At 42.0% G+C, this 23,539-nt stretch overlaps 1 protein-coding gene across 9 annotated transcripts; it reads right to left on the bottom strand.

Annotated features, from left to right (window-relative positions):
* Window positions 1-906: 906 nt before the first annotated feature.
* Window positions 907-15,036, bottom strand: LOC308402483 (uncharacterized protein). Of its 9 annotated transcripts, none has more exons than XR_013972765.1 (12): window positions 14,861-15,036; window positions 14,059-14,122; window positions 13,628-13,692; window positions 13,075-13,203; window positions 12,733-12,848; window positions 11,907-11,980; window positions 10,973-11,061; window positions 10,623-10,795; window positions 3,540-4,065; window positions 3,268-3,385; window positions 2,945-3,061; window positions 910-2,360 (listed from the first exon to the last, which is right to left on the bottom strand). XR_013972765.1 is itself a non-coding variant. In XM_080891380.1 (10 exons), exons 1-4 carry the CDS (start codon window positions 14,881-14,883, stop codon window positions 13,114-13,116), a joined length of 306 nt encoding a protein of 101 aa, XP_080747506.1. In that variant the 5' UTR covers window positions 14,884-15,036; the 3' UTR covers window positions 907-2,360; window positions 2,945-4,065; window positions 10,623-10,795; window positions 10,973-11,061; window positions 11,907-11,980; window positions 12,733-12,848; window positions 13,075-13,113. The 9 variants fall into 9 exon arrangements, 1 of the variants encoding a protein (XP_080747506.1); XR_013972766.1 differs by having other exon boundaries at window positions 2,027-2,360; window positions 3,326-3,385; XR_013972762.1 differs by having other exon boundaries at window positions 909-2,360; window positions 3,268-4,065.
* Window positions 15,037-23,539: the final 8,503 nt, after the last annotated feature.

The following is a 23,539-nucleotide window of genomic DNA, read 5'->3' as shown; positions in this document are numbered from 1 at the left end:
AGCTGTTTGAATTCTCTGTATGTTTGACCCTGTAGACTGTTTAATGGACTGCTCGTCTTCCTGTTTGTAACCACTGCCTGTTTAGGACTAAAGATTTGGATTTTTGACTTTAACACAGCCTCTGCGTGTCGTCCCTTTGTGTCCTCGTCCTCTGTGAATGTGTCACAGATGTTTTCATGATAATAACACAGCTTTCCCACAGTGGCTTGCAGCAGCATTTATTCACAGCACATTTGAGAAAGGTTCAGATTAACTCGATGAGTTTATATTCAGAATGATTCTGACAGTGGGCCACTGTGAATTGTGATCTTTCATCAGGTCAGTGTTTAAGTTCAGTATTTCAAAGCAGGAGCTATGAACAGTCATCATGTTGGCATTAGAATTATTATTATTAATCATTATTAATAATGTCGTTACTCATGTATAACCTTGATTAGTATACATGAATTTTATCAATAGTGAAAAATAATGAATAATTCATGTATAACTTTTATTGTGTTTTGTATATTAATTATATTTAAATAGAGATGTTGACCCTGTCTCTACAGTAGCATCAATGTAACATACATTATTGGTCCAAGCTGTCATAAATGGGGAGCCTGATCCTTTATTATGAAAACATGACGAGTATTTTTCTTGTCAGTTGGGAAGAAGTTGGTCTTTTTTTCCTTCTTTTTGCTCAGTTTGTCTTTTCTTTGATAACTGAAACTCTGATCAAACCTACTCATGTTTATAGCATGTAAAAGCAACTGACAGTCCGTGGCATTGTTGTTTGTAGAGGTGCAGTGTAGTGGGAGCATAAATCAAAAGAAAACAGTAACATTTATGCAATAAAACATTTGAATGAAAATGAACAGGCCCTTTATGAACTTCAAAGGGATCTGAAAACAACACTTTTTAAAAGAGTATCTTGGGGTGTAGGTGGTCAAAATAGAAAACTGAGCTGAGACTTTAAGTTCAATCCATCCATTCGTTTTTACTTAGGAGGAAGAAATGTCAGGCTGGTGCAGGCTGGTTAGGTGCATGTGGTTATCTTTACCTAAATGAGTTCACTTTGTGGCTGCCAGGTTGGGCAGAAGTACCTGTCCCCTGTTAGGCTTAGTTAGGCTGTTCTCTTCTAATCAGACAAATAAGGCGATGACTTTCTGTGAACAGTATTTCTTATAACTCAGCAGTATAATGCATCATAAAACAATATCATTCATTCACAATAAATCAGCACTCTAATGCAAATCAGTTTAATAAATGCAATAGTTATCAGCTTCTTCTAATTCAGGAGAATAATGCAAACTAAAACTACATAATAATTCACAATCTTTAATTAGGGGTCTAACATGGCATAAGGTAATATTGTAATCCCACAACGGAGATATTTTTCCAAACTGCACGTGTGGACGGGATTAAAAACAAAGAAACAAAAACGGAAACTCTGTGTTTTCAAAAACACCCGTGTGGATGTAGCCAAAGAGGCGGAGCTCCTCTCTTCCATGAGGCTCCTCCAGACTCCGTCCTGCCAAAGTCTGATGGCATTTAAAGAGCTTAACATTAGGACTGTCTGGGGAAGGGAGTGAAAATATTCTACATCTGAAGTCCATGTCAGTGCTGACCACATGCACAGCAGCACTTTGGTTGGCTTCTGTGCCGCCGTCTTATTCTGCGAATATGCAGGAGACTTCCAGAGCCTCAGAGTCTGAAAGAGAATTTGATGTTTGCTCTGAGGACAAGTTTGAAGTGCAGCAATGGAGCAACGTAAAAGTCCTTCAAACAGCACTGCAGAGTTATTGTACACAGCAAATCCAGCATGTCCAAATTAACACTGTCGGATTTGATTTCAACACTATTAAAGTGTCTATATGGGTCCACACCAGAGAGTGTTAATTTAACTCCTTTTGGAGAGTTGGTACGTTAACTCTGATTTAGTGTTAAACACCAAATCTGTCTGGAGTTGATAATTTAACACTTGGTGTTAAGAGTTTATATATTAACTCTCAAAGAGTATTTTAGTTTAACTACGTAAGAGTTATCTTCTAATTCATCTAAAAAGCGGTAATTTTACTGTTCTGAACTTATAGAAATTTCTTTTGGAAATAAACATTTACTAAAAAGACGCAATGGTTTTTGAAAAACATTTATTCTGAACTGTGCACCACAATTTCAAAACATTTTCTGAAAGATGTAACAGTATACATGTTCTCACTTTCATTAGAATTTTGTTTATCAAAAGGTCTGACATGGTAAATGCAAATAACAGCATCTCATCACTTATTTCTTCAATACAATATGCATGTCCTTCATTCATCCCTTTGTGGAACTTCAACGCACTTCTGCTCTCCCCCATATTCCATCTTCACAAGCATATCCTGTGCGGAGATTGAATAAAAATTAGTTGACACTAATTAATGGCACAAATAATCCAGTAAACAATTGCAGCACAGTAAAAAAAAAAAGGAATCCTCTTTGAGCCATTACTTGTGTAAAGTATTTTCCCAAAAGACAAAGACACAGGCAACAGGTAATACTGAACTAAATGTAAAACCTCAACCTTTTTCATTTTTACCTAAACCGTGTACACAAAACTCTGGAGGGATCTAAATGCTAACGTAGAATCGAGTCAGGACGTCAGCTACTGCCGTTTGCTCGTTTTTTTTTTTATGGGCGATCGTTTTCAGGCTTCAAGTAGCACCATTATACCAACATTTCACATTCTAGACATTGTTTTAGGTGTATTTGACCAAAGGTTTGACTGGAAATTCACATGCAAGCTTTTTTCAAGGCTGTGGTATTTGCCCGCAGACAATACCTTTCAGTTAGCTAAAACAGAATATTATGCTATCAGCGAGCAACATGGCTAATGCCTTTCACACAGCTTTGTCTCAACTCCAAAGAGCCACAGAAGTAAAAGCTCATAATAATAATTGAAACAATCTTTGAAAAAATGACTTACCAAGCATGGCAAACAACTCAAATATGTAGAGCAAAATGTTCTGAAACGGCTTCACTTCAGCTTCGATTGGAGCCGTGCTGGGGGCGGAGTGAATTTACTCTATTGGTGTCATAGCCCCTGTAGGAGTTCAGAGTTAAGAGGTCAAGAGTTAATGTTTCCATTGTAACACCTCCAGATTTGACAGAGAAAAAATCATTTTTAACACTCGATTTTAACTACTATCATTTTACACCTCAGAGTTACATTAAAAGAATGTGACTCTACTTAGAGTAAAATTAACTCTACTTTTGCAAGGAGACTATTAACACCAAAAAATTTAACACTTTTGAATTTGCTGTGTAGGGATGTTTTCATTTGATTTGATGGTACTTCAGTGGTGACCTGTCCTGGGTGTACCCCGCCTCTCGCCCTGTGGTGGGTGGGGTCGACTCCTCTCTGACTCTGGTTGGATGATAAAGGGATAATAAAAGAAATTAAAAATGCGCAGTAAGAGTAACGTATAGTTGCTCTGACTTTATATCTCCATGATATCAGCTGTTTGTGAGGCTGCAGCACATGAAAAATGAACTCTGCGTGTGTTTTTGTATTGAAGTACCCGTCAGATTTAGTTAGTCGTTGACTCTGTTCCGGATCCTTCTGGTCCTCGTTAAACCCGGGGTCAGTGTTTTCATTGTACTGCACTTGGTTGTGTTGAGCTACAGTTGAGATTTTTATGCAGGCACTGACAGAGATCCTCATCATGATTCAAAACTTAACAGGTTATTATCTCCACTTATTGACTCCAACTTGTGAAGAAAATAACACAAAACTATCATCGACTTCATATTTGGGTGGCAGAAACAGACTTCCACAGTCAGGTCGTGCAGTCTGCAGAAAACTGGAAGCACTCATCTTTGGCAAATCATTTTCCAAACTATAAAACAATAGAGACATAAAACTGTGGGCTCATGTTGCTGTCCACGCATTTTATTACAATAAATCTGGCTGGGCCATCTCTCCTTTCAAGTACAGCGACGACTGATAACTCCATTAAATCGTTCGATTAGTCCTTGCACTGTGTGGCTACCTGGAACTTCTGATGCAAAAGACAACAGCGAAGATCAGGAGCTCCACCTGCCAGCCTGCAGATTAGGAAGCACAGAGATGGATATGAGTGAACACCAGTGTGTTAACAGAGAAACAAATACTGCTTAAACAATTTCAAGCAAAGTTTTAGTTAGAGCACGGCACAAACACTGCAGGGGCTTTTGTGCCTGGTATTATGTACTTGGATTTTTACATTTTGGTCATTTGTCTGTTATTAGAGACGGACGGAGATCCAACATGACTGACAACAAGACCAAAGCCCGATTCTAAAGTGTCGGCTCAGCTGGACAAAGTACAGACATCCAGCATTTGACTTTATTTATATGGCACAGGATAAGAACCACAGAGTGCTTCACAATAATATGAAACAGCACAAATCTAGTTCAAAGCCAGGCTAAATAAATGAGTCTCAAGCTGCTGTTTATAAAAATAAATGCAATCAAAGCAACATAATGATGGAGGCAAAGCACTCCACAGCCTGGGGGCCCCCACTCTGACAGATCCATCTCCTCTGGTCTCAAAATGTGTTTCTGTCTTCTGTCTGTGTCCAAGTCAACAGTCTAACGAGGTCCCACAAATGTCTGCAAATAGGTTCTGCTCTTCCACGAAGTCCTTTGAGATCCCGACTGAAATCGGCTGGTGCCAATATCTGCTGAGTGTTGGCCACGAATAAAGCAGCAATAACAGAGTTCAACGAGAACAACAACTTTTCATTATCAGTTATTCTTCACTCTCTCCACAGCTGATGGACCAACAGCAGCAGCACACAGAGGACAGTGGTACCAGATACTTTGTATGCCGTCACCATCTGACAGAGGAGCTCCAGGGCTGAAAATATATCCTCAACCTCAGGTTCAACTAACGAACTGACCCAGTCACAGACTTCCAGGGAGGCTTTGGAGTATCATTCCCAAGTTCAAGCTCAGCCCCTAGTCCCACTTCTTAGAAAGGGAAACCGCTACTGTAGTCTGCTTATCCCGAGGTGGGAAACCAGGACAGTCCAACAACATCCACAGACTCAGTGGGACTCGCACCTCCAGCCCAGGAGTCCTGCCACCAAAGAGTCATGTAACTCGTCACAGACCTCGCCAATTAATATCAAATCAAATATCAGCTGGTTCAGTCCCAACTGATGGTCTCATTATTCAGGTTTCACACAAGAAACGTCTCATGACGGGTAAAAACAACGAGCTCTCTCAAGACTTTTGCAAAACATGCTGGTGGCAGTGGTCACAGTAGAACTACTGAAGGTTCCAGCGCACTTTTGGTAAAGTGGAAAGAATATTATTTCACCATAAATGGGCCACGACCAGGTGCTTCCCACAAGATTTCACACAGACCAGTGAAAAGAATTATCAGAAGAGTCAAGGCCCAGTTATGAAGAGCCACAGAAAGGCCTGGAATCAGCAGGTACGACTGTTTCAAAGAAAACAATATGTGCGCAAGAGCCACAGAAAAAAAGAGAAGCGTGAAGTGTGTTTAAAGTTTGCTGAACAAGTCTGTGAAACGCTGGCAGAATATTATCATCTGCATTCATAAAGTATCCACAGGCGTCTTTGCCTGCTCTCCTGTACACTCATGAGTTCACACCTACCTGCCCCTCTAACACCATCGTTACATTTGCTGATGATGCGACAATCATCAGCGGAGAAGACGGCGAACAGGCAGGAGGTTAAAAACCTGACAGGCTGCTGCAATGAACACAAGCGTCTGCTCAGCGCCATCAAAACTAAGGAGATGTGACCTCAGCAGAGGGAAACACGTTCCTCTCCACATCAAGCAGACTGTGTTCAGCGAGTGTCCTCGTTCCTGGGGACTCACGTAGCTGAGGACCTCTCATGGTCCAAAGTCAAAGACTCCACCTCAGGATGCTGAGGAGGAGGAACCACCATCTGGAGAAGAAAGTCTTGGTGGCTTTTTTACCACAGCACCATAGTGTGTCCCCACCTACTGCTAACAGCTTGGTATGCTAACTGCTCAGTGGGTCATTAAGACAGCACAGAAGAATAGTGCCTGTCCCTTTCCTTCCCTGGAGGACATGGTCAGCACTCGCTGTCTCAGGAGAGCCAATCAAATCTCATCTCATCCTGGACAGCACCTGTTCAAGAAACAGGACAGCCAGGCTAAGAAAACAGCTTTTCCCCTGGACCATCGATCACTGAACACTAAGCTCAGTGAATGGACCGAGTGAGCCTCCCTCCTACCTGAGACACTCCTGTGTAACATTCAGTATAATGTTCACTAATGCTGCCAAATGTAAGCTTACATCTAATACAAAACACCAGCATAACACGGGACAATTACACCCTCCCTCCATGGCTGCTGCCATCCAACCAGTGCAATACTCCTCTGGTTAAATGGTAAATGGACTGGTTCTTACAGTGGGGCAAAAAAGTATTTAGTCAGCCACCGATTGTGCAAGTTCCCCCACCTAAAATGATGACAGAGGTCAGTAATTTGCACCAGAGGTACACTTCAACTGTGAGAGACAGAATGTGAAAAAAAAAAATCCATGAATCCACATGGTAGGATTTGTAAAGAATTTATTCGTAAATCAGGGTGGAAAATAAGTATTTGGTCAATAACAAAAATACAACTCAATACTTTGTAACATAACCTTTGTTGGCAATAACAGAGGTCAAACGTTTACTATAGGTCTTTACCAGGTTTGCACACACAGTAGCTGGTATTTTGGCCCATTCCTCCATGCAGATCTTCTCGAGAGCAGTGATGTTTTGGGGCTGTCGCCGAGCAACACGGACTTTCAACTCCCGCCACAGATTTTCTATGGGGTTGAGGTCTGGAGACTGGCTAGGCCACTCCAGGACTTTCAAATGCTTCTTACGGAGCCACTCCTTTGTTGCCCGGGCGGTGTGTTTTGGATCATTGTCATGTTGGAAGACCCAGCCTCGTTTCATCTTCAAAGTTCTCACTGATGGAAGGAGGTTTTGGCTCAAAATCTCACGATACATGGCCCCATTCATTCTGTCCTTAACACGGATCAGTCGTCCTGTCCCCTTGGCAGAAAAACAGCCCCATAGCATGATGTTTCCACCCCCATGCTTCACAGTAGGTATGGTGTTCTTGGGATGCAACTCAGTATTCTTCTTCCTCCAAACACGACGAGTTGAGTTTATACCAAAAAGTTCTACTTTGGTTTCATCTGACCACATGACATTCTCCCAATCCTCTGCTGTATCATCCATGTGCTCTCTGGCAAACTTCAGATGGGCCTGGACATGCACTGGCTTCAGCAGCGCAACACGTCTGGCACTGCGGGATTTGATTCCCTGCCGTTGTAGTGTGTTACTGATGGTGACCTTTGTTACTTTGGTCCCAGCTCTCTGCAGGTCATTCACCAGGTCCCCCCGTGTGGTTCTGGGATCTTTGCTCACCGTTCTCATGATCATTTTGACCCCACGGGATGAGATCTTGCGTGGAGCCCCAGATCGAGGGAGATCATCAGTGGTCTTGTATGTCTTCCATTTTCTGATGATTGCTCCCACAGTTGATTTTTTCACACCAAGCTGCTTGCCTATTGTAGATTCACTCTTCCCAGTCTGGTGCAGGTCTACAATACTTTTCCTGGTGTCCTTCGAAAGCTCTTTGGTCTTGGCCATGGCGGAGTTTGGAGTCTGACTGTTTGAGGCTGTGGACAGGTGTCTTTTATACAGATGATGAGTTCAAACAGGTGCCATTCATACAGGTAACGAGTGGGGGACAGAAAAGCTTCTTACAGAAGACATTACAGGTCTGTGAGAGCCAGAGATTTTCCTTGTTTGAGGTGACCAAATACTTATTTTCCACCCTGATTTACGAATAAATTCTTTACAAATCCTACCATGTGAATTCATGGATTTTTTTTTCACATTCTGTCTCTCACAGTTGAAGTGTACCTCTGGTGCAAATTACTGACCTCTGTCATCATTTTAAGTGGGGGAACTTGCACAATCGGTGGCTGACTAAATACTTTTTTGCCCCACTGTATATAGCGCTTTTCTACTCTTCTGAGCACTCAAAGCGCTTTACACAACTTGTGCATTCACCCATTCACACAAGCACATTTTTCTAGGTGCTTTCTAAGTAACATTCTCTCTCTCACACACACACACACACACACACGCGCACACTCCGATGAACGCATCGGAGAGCAATTTGGGGTTAGTATCTTGCCCAAGGATATTTGGCATGCAGCCTGGGGGAAGCCAGGAATTGAACCACCAACCTTCCGATCAGTAGACGACCCGCTCTACCGCCTGAGCTGCAGCCACCCTATTTTATTGCTATTTTATTCAGTTTGACGAATGAATGATGAGTGTAAGCAGGTAAGAATGTATGTAAGCTCTGCTCCAGTGTAATGCATAGGTACAACAATACGCTTTAACTTTATAGTTTGGTCACTTAATTCAATTCAATAAAACTTTATTGATCCTGAAGGCTGACCCCAATGGAAATTGGGTTAAGGCTGCCGACCTTTGCCAGCGCCATCTTACCCTTCTGACCATACATACATGACACAAACATCACATGGGGAAGACAGGTCAGAGAGGCATAACAATGGAAAATGCACCACATGAGGAAAGATAAGGAGAAAAAAATAACTCCCCCCAGACTGAGCTCCAACAGGGAGATCAGTTTGAGAACAGAAAAAAAACACCTCTGCACATGAAAAAAACTCTTAATACACGAAAGAAACACATGACAAGCAACAGGGATGGGTAAAGGGTGAGAGACAGCCAGTGTAGACAGTACATCCAGGCCTGCGTGCGCTGGTCTCCTTGATCCACCGTCAGCATCGGAGGGGAATAAGCGTCGAAGGCGTTTGGAGGGGGGAGGAGTGTACATCTGCATGTGTATATATGTCTGTGTAAGCGTGTGCGTGTCCAGAGTTCAGCTGAGACAGTGTCCTCCTCCCTGCCAGGCTAAGTAAACAGTCTTCCAGCCAACCCAGGTGGCCTTGCATGGAGTGGGAAGAACAGTCTAAACACAGTCGTTATCAGGGAGTTGTTGTTCGGCTCCAGCCTTGAGCCCACGGCTGGGGCCGAAGGGGTATCCGCATAAGTGATGGAGGTTTTTACTTTAGTGCGAACAGCTCATATGAATTTCAAAGCTGTTCTAACACTCCGACACTGGTCTCTCAATCTCCCGTTGGAGAGCCGTGAGCTTCTCCATGATGTTATCAAACTTGCGCTCCGTGATGTTGTCATTCTTGTGCTCAGAGAGCCGATTCTGAGAACTCAAAGACACGACGTCGTAGTCTCACTCCAAGCGCTTTATTTGTTACGCCATTTTTCTCCACACCAACAACAACCCTTCGCGGGCAACAGTACTCTCGCAGTATAACAGAAAATAACAAGTTAACAACGACCGCAGTGAGCTTCTCCAAGATGTGATCCAATTTGCACTCAGAAGTCTTATTCTGAGTATTCACAGCAGCCGTAAGCTTCTCCAAGATCTTATCCATGCTGCACTCAATGAGCTCATTTTGAGAAACTCACGCCTCTTCCCATCGTTTGAATCCCAGCGGGCAGCCTTGTGGGGGTTTGAACAGCCGGTTCCGCTTTCTTAATTCTTCGATAAGTCAGGGCCAAGCCAGCTCCGATCAGCCAGAACCCTGTTACCATGGTTCCGAACAGGTAGATCTCTTCAGCACTCAGGCTCACCCGAGCCCAGACTTCTCGTTGAGAAAGGGGTGTCAATTGCATTCAGGGACCAGTTGATCAAATCCATAATTCCTCTTTTAGGTTTTAGAGAACAGACTGTGAGAGAGTGTTCCAGGGAAAAGTAATACAAAAAACACGAGAGTAAACAAGGACACAAGAGGCTAAGCAGGGAAGATAAGGGAGAGGAGAAAAGTGCGACTGCCTTTGTTAAGAGCAAAACTCTTTGAATGCTGTAAACACACCGTGTTTGGGTGGCTGCATCCCAAAAACACCACAGCAACACTGAAGTCTGGAGGTGGGAGCATTATGATTTTGATGTTCCCAAAAAAATGTGTGATTGCTTAGAAAAGTTATGCATAAAAACTTTATAACAAGCTGCAAAAGGGACTGAGCCATTAAACATAACTCCAGGAAGGATGAATGGAGACATTGTTGATTAAAATCTGCTGCCATCTACCAGGATGATGAAGATGAAACAAGGATGGATGTTTCAGCAAGACCATGATCACAAACACAGCCAATGGAAACTGTTGGTTTCAGAGGAATCAAGTAAAGCTGCTGGAACGGCCCAGCCAATCACCTGAGCTGAATCTGTGGGAAGGATCCACGGAGCATTCGGGATTTATAGACTGTTTGTGTGGTGAGTGGGTCAAAGTCATGAGCAATGATGGGACTGGTTTCTCCATACAGAAGCTGCCATGAACTGTCATCACCAACATTTGTATAAAGTAATAAATAAATGTCTGTGTGTTTAATGTCCCTGTGTTACCGACATCTGGTGATAATTTCACATCAAAGCACCTTTAGAAATATATTTGCTTAGAGAACTGCTGACGTGTTCAATACTTATTTTACCTGCTATAAAATGAAAATGTTAATATGTGTGACATCTTTAAAATCAAAGCAGCACGAGCCTGTGAGGTACCCACCCACAAATAAGATGGTTATTTTCCCACCGGTAACGCAACTCAAGGACAAACTCCTGCCAGAGGTGTCCAACAGCCCGCAGCCCACCGTAGTAATAGTTGACCAGACACACACACAGAGCCAGACGGTAGGTCAGACTGTCACTGGGGGCTGACTTCAGCTGGTGGAAAAGGTTCTACAACGAGGGAAAAGACCAGCATGAAATCAAACAGCAGGACACCAAATTTAATACATTCTAATAAAAATCCTGACAAAGTACTGACAGCACTGAGCCCGTCTTCACTCTGAAACTTATATTGGACCTGACCTGAGTGTAACCTTGAGTGTGCGAGTGGTGAAGAGGCAAACATACATAATCAGAGGTTTTCTCTTGCTCCGATGTCCCACTGGAGTTGGACAGCTGAGTGTTATTCTTAAAGTCAGACTTCTCCACAGCAGCATCTGGAAACAGAGACACAAACACAAATAAATAAGTCTGTCATTTAGAAACTCTGTTGTTTTATAGATGTTAGAAGAATTAAACAAGTGGAGCTCACGTAGTCATCACTTCATGATAAAACACAGGATGCTGATCGCTCAGTGGCAAAAGCAGGATGTGACCAGAAGTAGACAATAAAAATAAGAACGCTGTCTGATATCCTGTTTAAGATGACGCTCTTGTGCTTTACTGAGCTGCTGTCAGATGGGATCAATATCTGTGGCCAGCACTCTAAGACATAAATGCAATTACGGCTGTAGTTTTAAGATTCAAGGCTGTCTTAGCTCGAGCTCGAGCTGCTGAGTGTGACGGGCTCAACAGTAACCAGGAAGGAAAAACTGTTTGTGAAAAGAAGCAGAGGAGCCACATCAGTACGAGTCAAACTACCACACGGAGGAAGTAGGAGGCCCACACAGAGAACAATGAGGAAAAAAAGACACTTTATTTGTCCTTGATTATGTTCTTTCTATCGGTAGCTTGATTACATCCATCTTATCTGCTGCGTATCATTTGGTGCATGAATTTTAGCCTCTTGGCTTAGAAATAGTTTCCTCTGTGCTGTTCGGACAAAAAACAAAGCCATAAAAAGTCTTCACACATCACACAACAATGTGTATGTTTGTAATGGATCCAAGTGTATTAGCAACCAGAAAAATACAACATTAAGGTCAGTGCACTTAATGCACTGACCTTAATGTAGTATGTAGCGGTGTGTTTGAAATCTGTACTGACTAGTAAAACCTCTGTGGTCAGCCCCAAAGCATCATGGTCTCCGTTCCTGAGTGTCCCACTGATCAGTTTAACTTACCCAGTAAACACTGAGGATTTTCAGCCGTCCTGACTCGAACTGACCAGTGAGGAGCTTGAAGAGGGTCGAGGTCACTGTTGGGTGATAAACAGAGTAAACAGTAGAGGAGAGTTTCTGATACACTTTTAGTTAAAGGGTTTTTATAAGTAATGAGTCATGTTTGATTACATGTGACGTAGTCCTTCACCAGTAATCAAGATAATTACACATGTAAGCATTTCCTTATGTCACACTCAGTTTGTCCCTTCATGCTTGTTAGACCTGTGCCAGCTCTGTTTGGGCCTTACAATCAAACCCATGTACGTTTACCCTTTTAATAAACTGCTCCACCCATTTCCTACTTTACGAGTGAAATATGAAGCAATGCAGTGTGTACACGGATGCAACACTCAGTGCTCAGCGCAGCGTTTTGTGTGCTATAGTGCAAGTGAACAGCTCACTCCCATCAAAGCTTTTCCATTGGATCGTTAACACAAACACCAAATGTCAGGAGGACATGCGCCTCAAACTGGAGTTGTCTTTCTAGCCCGGGTACTGTGTTATCCTTGTCTGTATACCGAGCTTCTTATTAATAATCAGCTCTGCACAGGAGCAGAAGCAGAGTCCAGCCTGTTGCTCTTACAGTATAATACTCATAATAAAAGTACAGTAACCGTGGTTAGTCACTGAGCAGCCCGGTGCGTTTCTCTTGATTTCTTTAGTCAGGGTAAATTCATTCACCTGCACGGGTTAGCTAAACGAACTTTACAAAACAAGTTTCCCCGACAGCCGAGTGCTCACCTAAGGACCTAAGTTACGGATTAGCTTACACACACATTTAACTTACCGAAAATAATACGGTGGGGCCTCAGGTCCTCCTGTCTGGTAGTCCAATTTACTGAAGAACACCTCAGGCTGTCACTTTGAAATAGCCGGTAATGTAAACGCTGGACCTCTCAGCATCTGCCATTCCCGAACAGACACATGCAAGTTTGTCCGTGACCGCAGCCGCGCTGTACATTTATTTCAGTTTCAATATTTTTTTCAGTTTCAATATTTTTTTCGGTTTCATTTCAAGGTGGCATCGTTCTGATCCCATACACACACAAATTGATTTACAAGTACAAAATATTTATGAGCACAATTTGAGCCCATATACTCTCTCTACCACAGCTGCCTTTGAACTTGCCTGGCCAGGTCTGAGTCCAGCTTTGCTACTCCTGCCAGGTCACATGACACAGGGGTGTGCTCTGATGTCGGCAGGCAGGTCAGTGGAGCCCTCTGGTGGTGGATATATGGCAGTGAAACAGGAGGAGGCCTGAGAACAGACAGCAGGCTTAACTAGCAGGACAAAGTAGCATGTAGTACTTGAAGGGGTCATCAAAGCCAATCAGCTCTCAGGAAAATGGAACATCATATAAATATTTCTCTTCTTTGATTTTCATCAATGTATTTCCTTTGATAGATTTTCCGTCAACACTTCTGCTTGATTAGAAGCTCATAGGCAGTTCCTGTCACTCTACAATAACACAATGTAAAGGCTGTGCTCTCTGCCCTCCCTAATTTGACATATTTTGTTGTTTTCTGTGTGTGTTTGTCTGTGTGAAGTTTTGATGTGTATGTGAAAAACACAATTTTGAAAACACTGGAAAAAGACCTCAAGACATGTTTTCCTTTACTTTCTATGAAACAACAATTCCCACCAAGGCTTTTCAGTGTGAAATTTAGTGTATAGAAAATACCTGTGCCAGGTTGTCTCCATCTAGTGGTGAACATGGCCTCACCACTACATCAGGTGAGCTTTTCACTGTGCAGTGACACAAAAGTCATTTAACAATTTTAAAAAAAGCAATGTTACAGATTCAGTAAGAACTGAAGTTTATCATAATCCTTCAAGTTTCATTCAGTAACAGCAGCTTTTTAATATTATTGACTATATTTTAGAGTCACATTTATATGAAATGTCAAACAATCACAGAGTGACACTGAACTAAACAATCAATGCCATGTGAGTTGTTCTTGTTTGTTCTTTATCTCAGATTTATTGTAAGCAGCGGGAGTAGAAGCTAAAGAAAAATAGTAAAGATATGAATGAATCTCTGCTCTTACAACTTTTATTGTGCCATAATGTCTGCTTTGAAACTGTCCTCTTGCTCGTCTCTTGGATGCTCACCTCTTCTTCACCTGTTCCTTTGACCAAACTGCTGCACTCTCGTTCTCTGCTCTCGCCTCCTCTTCTGGTTATAATTAGGATGCAGTCAGCATGTGCCAAACAAACTCCCCCCAAATCGATCATGTTTGATATGATGATGACGTTTTTAACATCTTATTTATGCACTTGTTGGGTGGGAAAGAGTAAACAAAGATGGGGCATAGAAGCAGAACTGAGTCCTACGTGTGGAGGGACAGTAACTGTGTGTGTATATGTAAGCATTTAAACACTGCAGAGAGTCAAATTAACAGTAACACTATTTTGTCTAAGTCCGCCATTGTAGAAATTCATTTCACCGAAACAATAACATGGCGCACAATGTGACAATAAACGTATAAAACACAAATTCTTACCTAGCAGGAGAATAAATAATCAGTATTTTAAGGCTACTGCATGTATAGATGTCACTGCTTGCTCACATAAGCTAGCTCTGAGACCCGCCAGAGTTTACGCCACAGTTGACTGTTGCGAAAGAGTCGTAAATCACCGGCATTGTAAAACTTAAAATGATTCCAGGGCATGTTATAAAACACCCAATAGATGTACTGGATATTAAACGGTATCAAACGACTAAATGAACACAGGGTTACAATTACATGCTCACATCGTCACATCGAGAGTTTATTCATTAATCATCAGAGTTCAACAATGTTACATCCAGTTGAAAACAGCTTCACTAACGCCAGCAAAACAGGCTAACAGTATATAAGAGCACAAAAACAGCCGTGCTTATCAACAGCTCGACATATCCTCAACAACTCACCTCAGTATGTGTAACCCGTTCATGTGTTACGCCTGTTGTTCTTGCGTTGTGTTCTGGCGTGAAAGTAGGAGGCAGGAGACAGTACTGGGTCTTTGGCTCTTTACTGCACATCTGCAACACAGAAATATGTGTCTGATCTGTGTGTGTCACGCGACTGCCAGTACACCTCTCCTCTGGCCATGTTGAAAGGAGCTGTGTCTGCAGCTTCATTAACACTACAATAATATAATGAATCAAATACAACAAATTGTTTTAAAACATTAACTTAAGCTCTCAAAAACAAAAAGCACAAAATAAATAATATGTCACTGAAAAAACATCAAAAACAACTTATAAGAACAATAAACAAAATAATTCAAAAACAAATAAACAGTCAGATAAATACAATTCAATAACCAGGACCCAATATTCTGGTACTTATAGTTCAAACATTATACTTCAGTACAATTATATTAATAACCGCCATCTAACAGGCAGTACAACACTGTACTTATAAAAACAATGACTGAAAGACAGCATCTCCAAAACATAAGAACATCTCCATACCTGCAACACAGAAATATGTGTCTGATCTGTGTGTGTCACGCGACTGCCAGTACACCTCTCCTGACGAAGGAAAAAAGAGTGCATGCTGTTAAAAAAAGACTGCCGCGAGTAGCCGCTAGCAATCAGGCTAACTTAGCATGCTAGCATTTTAGCTGCGTTCTCGGCTAAAACTCATAAGCGTATATTAGTGAACTCCGCCCTCCACAAAACTTATCCCGAATGAGTCTCTTAATGACAAACAAAAACGCGGCGGTTTGGCTGTATTCACATTGCAGCTTGGGATCTGAACAAACTTTAATTAGTTGAGAGCAAAGTGGCAGTGACTTACCTCCGGCCATGCTGAAAGGAGCTGTGACCGGGGCACACATGCACGCGCCTACGTCACCACGCAGCGCACACACACACATGAACGCACTATACACATATGCAGCATATTTATTTTACTTGGTTTTAGAGTTGGAGTATTTACATATTGATCTGAAATATTTTGCTGCTGAACAGCAGAGTTCCAAAGCGTCCCCCTGTAACCATGGTTACGCAGATGCATTCCGACTGTCACGTCACCGAGGAGAACCTGTTTCAAATGTATACCTGGATCAACCTGCAATCAGTTTGAAAAGTTTTCTGCTGAGATCCGCAGCTCGACTTCCTGGCACCCCGGGATAAGATGAGTTGCTGTGTTTTTCACGGAGAAAAAATAACGTCAGTGTTAGATGAAAAAAAAAAGATGCAAGCAGAAGAGGACAGCAGATTGAGAAGAGATTTCTTCAAACGGTAAGGAGCTTCTAACAAGTGATATCTGATAAGCTTAAAACTTAAATCTTAAATCTAATGTCCAGATTCATGCTAAACTTTTCTGATTACTCCGTGTATCTGCACCGTTAGACTTTTCATCGCCACTTTACGGTAACATACTGGCGTCACTGCTGCCAGCGTCATATCGTGACGCCGTGTTACGGTAGCTTACCTTTCTGCAGGATGATACCGTTTTTTGCTGGTGTGGTATAATACTCTTGGACAAATTATGGTAACGCACCGTAGCCTTTTTTACGGTATCTCACTGGCGACAGTTATGTCAGTGAGATACCGTTATGTCGTTATGTCGTAAATTACGTCAACAAAGTAACATCATACTGTGATTAATAAATTGGTATACTACCGTTTATTCACGGTATGTCACTGTAAGCCCGCTGCAAGGTAATAAACTGCAATAAATTAACCAGTAACTTACCGTTGGTACGCATCATCAGTACCAAAAATATTCATCTCTGCTAGAGGACACCGTGTCCTAACAGGCGGTCATTTACTCTTTTAACAGGTCGTAATTTACCGTAATTTCAGTTAACAGTAACATACTGTAAGAGACTGGAGGGTTCCAAAAAAGTTGGATGGATGGACACACACACACACACACACACACACACACACACACACACACACACACACACACACACACACACACACACACACACAAATATAATTCATGTGCTTTACACCACTTTATTTCAATTCTGATTCTTCCCTGCTGAAATACACATTTCCAAAATCAAAAACTGAAAAGAACTGAAAACATATTTTCATTGAGGAAGCACTTGTTTTTACTAAACCATGTAATCCATTATTTTCTCAGATGGTTGTACAAACAATAACAATATTATGTCATATCCATATCATGGCAGACAACACATGCTCAAGTGTTGGGTTTCCTTACTTATATTTTGTAGGGTCTCAAACCTACAATGTGAAGTGCCTTGGCATTCATTTTGTTGGCACCATACAAACAAACTGAATTGTAATGGATATAATATCAAGCCCCACACGTCTGCCTTTATATACACTTTGTCCAAAATACTGGCTCACACGACCAAATCATTGCACAAAACAGGGTCCACAAGGACATGGATGAGCGTGTGTGGTGTGAAGGAACTTGACTGACCTGCACTGAACCCTGATCTTGCTTTGTGGACTGAGTTCATTGATTTGTAGGGTGAGCCAATACATGTGACAATTAAAGTGTAAGTAGCTGAAATAATTTTTAACAAACGGGTAAAAGAAGGTTAGCACTGTTGCCACACAGCAAGAAGGTCCTGAGTTCAATTCCACCATCAGGTCTTTCTGTGTGGAGTTTGCATGTTCTCCCCGTGTTTGCGTGGGTTCTCTCCGGGTACTCCGGCTTCCTCCCACCGTCCAAAGACATGCAGCTTGTGGGGATAGGTTAATTGGATAATACAAATTGCCACTAGGTGTGAATGTGCGAGTGAATGTGAGTGTGAATGGTTGTCTGTCCCTGTGTGTTGGCCCTGCGACAGACTGGCGACCTGTCCAGGGTGTACCCCGCCTTTCGCCCTATGACAGCTGGGATAGGCTCCAGCGCCCCCCGCGACCCTGAAAAAGGATAAGCGGAAGTGAATGGATGGATGGATGGGTAAAAGAAGGGAAAAAAATCAAAACTGTTGCACTCAAAAAAACCTATTGGACAGAGACAGCGTCTTGCAAGATGGCGAGAGAGCTTGTCTTCATTGTTGCTCGTCTTGTGTAAATGTCCAGAAAGCATGGGCCATGGATCATCTGTGGAGACATGGGTAACAACACATTGGTCACTTAAATTATACAAGAAATTTACTAATTTCCCTAATTTGAAGTTCTCCACTCAAATTCAGTAAGCCACTGGAGGAAAGTTGTGACATGAGGGTTAATGTGAACAACCTTTCGCTTCACAGTGGTCCCAGTCTTCCTGCTTGTCCCAACCTTGGAGGTACATTTTGTTCCCTCTTCAGGGTTTATCCTTACAAAAAACCTTGCACCCGCTGACTCCTGGTATTCCAGGTTCAATACATAGAATGAACCAAAGAAGACTGACATTGCATCAGCACAGGTGTTCTCTTTGTCCAGCTCAACAATTACACGCCCCTCTGCACTCACCATCCAGCAGGTGGCGGTCATTGAACTTTGTCCTTAAATGTATAGGGGCAACATGTTGTCATTATGCAACATAAAATAATTTCAATACTTCACTTCTTCACACTGTCTAGATAGTCATAAAGCAAATACCTACGTACAGTTAATTATTAATGGCCTTGTGTACATAGGTCCATTTTAACATATTATAATTGTATATAATTGGGAATTATTCTGCACATTAAACACACCTAACAAAGAGTCAGCCCAGTTAAAGTACTGGATGTGAATCAACTGTATGGTTATTTTGGAGTTTATAGTTTGTGCTGCTGTTAAACTTTACAGTATTGACTTCAGTATTTCTGCTGTTGGTGTAGCTAGACTACTGTTGATCAGTAATATGTAATGTGAAATTTGATATTGTTACTTTGCTGGATTCACTGAGACACATGTCCAACAACCTTGGTTTATAAAGGAAATTACAGAAATTTGAGCTAACAAAACAGAGACTGGATACCTGTGTCCACGAAAAGCTCCTGTGCCAAACAGAAATTTTAATATGGTCTAATCAGCTCTATGTCATAAATGACTTCTTACCAAGCATAATCAGCCTTGGGGTGCTTGGCAGGCTTTTAACATGCAAACTGAACAATATAAATTTGTGTGCACTGAAGCCACAAAATTTAGAAATACACAGTTGCAAAAACTTCAGTGACCAATTACCTTTCCTGAATGACATATTCAATGCAAAAAATAAGAGTATTGTCAATAGGGACCAATTCCCAGTTTTTACATGATCAAAATTATTCACAAAAGGCTTCAATAAACAGAAAATGTGTGCCAACAAGAGAACAGTGCACAAAAATGAAAAGATATTTGAGCTCGACGCTTTAATGGGTTTAACATGACTTAGTCAGCACTCCGCACCGTACAGGTAGTACAAGCACACCTGAAAACACTGACCAGCTAACAGCTTTAAGCATTTGGGCGCAACCTCGGTAGTTCACCGATTCACCTGTTGCAAACGTCCAAGTTTCTATCAAGTCTCATAAATCCATCGGCAAATTACCTAACTAGTCTTTTGAGTCTCCACATTCAGAGATATTGACAATTTGTCTTTAAATGAAAATATCCTGGTAGCTTAAAAGTCAAAACAAACAGTACTAAGAACGCATTTCGGACTTCTCTCGAATAAGTGAAAAAAACACTTACCTTCAGACTGATTAGCTGGTTCCGATCCAACTTTAATGTGTCCCATGTCAGTCCGTTTTAGGGAAAAAGTGTTAAGTGGTTTCATTTAATTTTGAGATACTCCCGCATGGACGAGCAGCAATTTGGAGTCTAGCAGAGTTACCACGAATAGCATACGATCTTCAGATATAATCCAATCAACCTTGCATTTAACCCGATTGAACATCCAGTTACCTCTGACTACTTCTAAGTTGCACATGTTAACGGTCTCATCATCACTCTGTGCTGCAGCGAACTGTATCTGTGGCACAGAATATTTGATGGCCATGTCGTTCTCCTGCTTTGCAGCTTTTTTTGAGTCTGAATTGCGGCTTAAACGTGCAAAACTAAGAGAAGCAGATCAATATTTTCTTCTTGTTGTTATTTAATGGTGGTTGGCAACCAGCGAAAGGAGCATTAACCACCTCGAGCACTATTTTCTATCCCCAGTGTTGTTTTGAAAGTGAATACCCAACGTGTGCGTCATACGTCACGTTGTACGTCAGGTGAAGGTGTGGTGTCGGCTATCGCACCTGTCGCATTACAAAGCTTTAAAAACGTAACAATCCAACACAACCCAACGCGCTAAACTGTGATAATGTGTTACATTATCACTGAAGGAAACGGCTTCCAGGGCCTAATCCGTGGATCGGCTTCCTCCGAGGCGTGGACGTCTATCAGCAGAGAATGTACCTTAGTCTGTAACACAGTCAAATATATTCTCAAGTAATATTCAAGCATGCCATTCAGCGTGTTAGTACGAGCTCGGGAGCAGCTTGGGAGAACAAGAAAACAGAGACTGCTTCAGGTTGTCTTCCCAAATTGACTCAACTTTATTCACAAGTACAACAGTTTATATAGAGGGACAAATTCATGAGTCAGCAGATTCTCAGTTTAAACCAGTACAGACCAAGATAAGGGAGCGTCTTTCTGCCCTTGGGTGAAGAAGCATCCTTTGTATAGTGTATCAGTTCAGCTACAATTGTGATTATCTCAGCGACATATTTTCAAGGCACGAAATAAAGAGTTCTTTCATTAGTGAATTCTGAAACAAACCATCTGGCCTTCAACAGGCGTCTCCTAAAAGATTAAGAAACTAATGTAGCTGAGGGAGTGATCTCTGTGGTATTTCAACCTTGTACCAGCCTGTGATTCTCACACATCAATTCTTGGGTCAAAGAGAAAAATAACTAAAACAAAGGGGCCTTATTGAATGACAGAGTTTTCCTGCATAATGTCACTATAAAACAATATCCAGTAAATGCTCCCATGGTACTAAAATACCTAACAGTTCCCCTCTTTTATTATTTTTTTAAAATAATAACTCAAATAGAAAGGAAAAATCACAAATGTAATAACATAATATAAAAAGCAAATCATAAAATGTAATAGTTCACAGCCTAATGTTCAATATACACACCAGGATCATCATTGGTAACATCTGGCACATCCTCAGGATCAATTTGTGCTAATTGCAAATACATTGAAGTAGCTGTACTAGGTGGGTGTCTTGCCAAGTGGAGCATGAGGTATTGTCAGCAAAATGTGGCTTGTAGAAATGTGAACAGGGTTGCAGTTTACAATACAAAATAGTAAATAAAAATCCTAAGGTTAATGCAGTAGATATGATTAATAATCTAAATATATAAAAAAACACAGTTCTTCAGTCGTCTCCTGGCCTGGTCCCAGGTTCGAGAGACCTAAGCGTCGTGTGATGACAATGGGCATTTCATTTTTTCCATTATCAGGATGAAACGAGTCTATCTTTATCAGGTTAGACATTGTGTGGTACTCTAGGCTTTCTGTTCCTGCTGGATGTTCGAGTACCTTGTTGTTGTTCAGGTGGGGGATCAAAGGGCTTTCTGAGTCTTGGCTCTTTCAGGCGTTGTGTGTTAATCAGTGATTGTGCGTGTGTAGGTGTATTGAATCCGGGCGCTGGCTCGCCTGAGTCGTCATCTACTTGATCCGACGCCTTAGGTGGTTTGGTGGGGCTGGTCTTAACCCTGCTGGCATGAATCCACTGAGGTTGTCCGTCTGTTAGGATGCTGGTTCTCGTCACTGCAAGTACAGTCTGGGGGCTGGAACACGCGGCCTCCCTGAGTGCCCTTGGTTTTAGCGACTTCACCAACACCGCATCTCCTGGTTTCCACGGATGGGTTGGATCTGTGGAAGGGAGAGGCTGAGAGAGACAAACTTTCTGATAGTTATTATTCAGTGTTTCTACCAGGTTATGAACATAGTCAGACAATGCAGTGTCTATGTCCCCTTCCAATAGCGGTGCCCCTCTGGAGGCTGACCATGGTGTTGGAAACGGTCTTCCCATGATTATTTCAAATGGAGATAATTTGGTTGCTGCGGATGGAGTCATTCTAATCTCGCAGAGGATTTGAGGAAGTAGTTTGATCCAGGTCATTCCTGTTTCTATCATTGCTTTAGTCAAGCGATTTTTTATGGTCCTATTCATTCTTTCTACAACTCCTGAACTCTGAGGATGGTATGGCACATGATATTTCCAGTCTATTCCTAGAGTTTTAGCACACTTTTGAATTACTTCTGATGTAAATGAAGGTCCTCTATCACTGTTAATTTGGTGAGGTATTCCAAATCTGGGTATTATTTCATTGCACAACTTTTGACAGACTACTTCTGCAGTTTCTTTTGATGTTGGATAAGCTTCTACCCATTTACTAAATTGGTCCACTATTACCAGTAAGTACTTGATGCTTCCTTGTGCTGGCATGTGTGTAAAATCAATTTGTAATGTATGAAATGGGAAATCTGGTTGTGGTAAATGCTGATGTTTTGCTTTTGAGCTACCTACATTAGTTCGTGCACATGTTAGACAGGTTGCTAATATGCGTTTTACTGCGTGTGATGTTTTCTCGATTACAAATCTTGATTTTATTGCTCCTATTACCCCTCTTTGTCCGACATGACTCACACCGTGAAAATGGCGGACAAGGATTGGCAGTAGTGAAGATGGGAGGGCAATCAAACCCTCAAGGTTTTTGTATAAGCCGTCTCTGTTATCTAAGGTACAATCATTACTTTCCCAGTAAGTGTAATCTAAGGCAGAGGCTTGCTCTTGTATGAATTTTAGGTCAACATTTGTTTCTAAATAGTCTGGGAGTGCGACAAGTGGCAGCTGTAAAGGCAAAGATAATACTTCCTTTCTGGGTGGTTGCTGTGAGGCAGCAGCTGCTTTCGCGGTTACGTCTGCAAGAGCATTTCCCACTGCTTCGTCTGTGTCAGCCGTGCTGTGCCCCTTCGTTTTAACAACTGCAATTGCCGATGGCAGCTGTATAGCCTGCAAAAGTCTTTGAACAAGATCAGAATTAGCGATCGATTTTCCATCAGCAGATGTGAAGCCTCTCTGTCTCCACAATGTGCCAAAGTCATGCACCACACCGAATGCATAACGGCTATCAGTGTAAATTGTTACCCGCTTATCCACATGTAACTCACAGGTGCGTATTAAAGCCATGAGCTCTGCTTTTTGTGCTGAGTGAAATGGTAATGAGTGAGCCTCTAGTATGATGTCAGGCAATGTCACCACCGAATAGCCACAAAGAAATGAGTTGTCATTTGGTTTTGAACAGGACCCGTCCACATAAACAATGACTGAGTCTGGTATTGGTGTCTGCTCTAAGTCTGGGCGTGGTGCTGTGGATTCCTGTATACGTGTCATACAATCATGATCGTCAGGGTCGTCTGAACCATCCTGTCGGTCAGAGGAACACAGCATACGAATGAGTAAGTGTGCTGGCGAATTGGGTGTGCTGTTTGCTTTTATAGTGAGATTTGCTGTTGAAGTCAGTGTAGCTTCATAACCTGAGCGACGTTGTGCGGTCATATGTTGTGTAGTTATGTTTGCTAGAATGGTCGTGACCTGGTGATTGGTGTGTAGAATAGTGTCATGTGAGAGTGTGAGCTTCTCGCAGTCCCTTATCATGATAGAGCAAGCTGCTACTGCTCTCAGGCAGGCCGGCATCCCCTGAACTACTG

Source organism: Rhamphochromis sp. 'chilingali' (assembly GCF_963969265.1).
Source record: "Rhamphochromis sp. 'chilingali' genome assembly, chromosome: 9".
NCBI classification, from domain to species: Eukaryota; Metazoa; Chordata; class Actinopteri; order Cichliformes; family Cichlidae; genus Rhamphochromis; species Rhamphochromis sp. 'chilingali'.
The sequence above is the reverse complement of the archived record's forward strand: the minus strand, read 5'-3'. Positions and strand labels throughout refer to the sequence as shown.

Coding starts and splice junctions, on each gene's coding strand:
- LOC308402483 (XM_080891380.1), bottom strand. CDS start 14,883: ATGAACGGGTTACACATACTGAG. Junction 13,693..13,994: donor ATTATGGCACAATAAAAGTT/GTAAGAGCAGAG, acceptor GTCACTGCACAG/TGAAAAGCTCACCTGATGTA. Junction 13,204..13,627: donor ATGGAGACAACCTGGCACAG/GTATTTTCTATA, acceptor GTCTGTTCTCAG/GCCTCCTCCTGTTTCACTGC.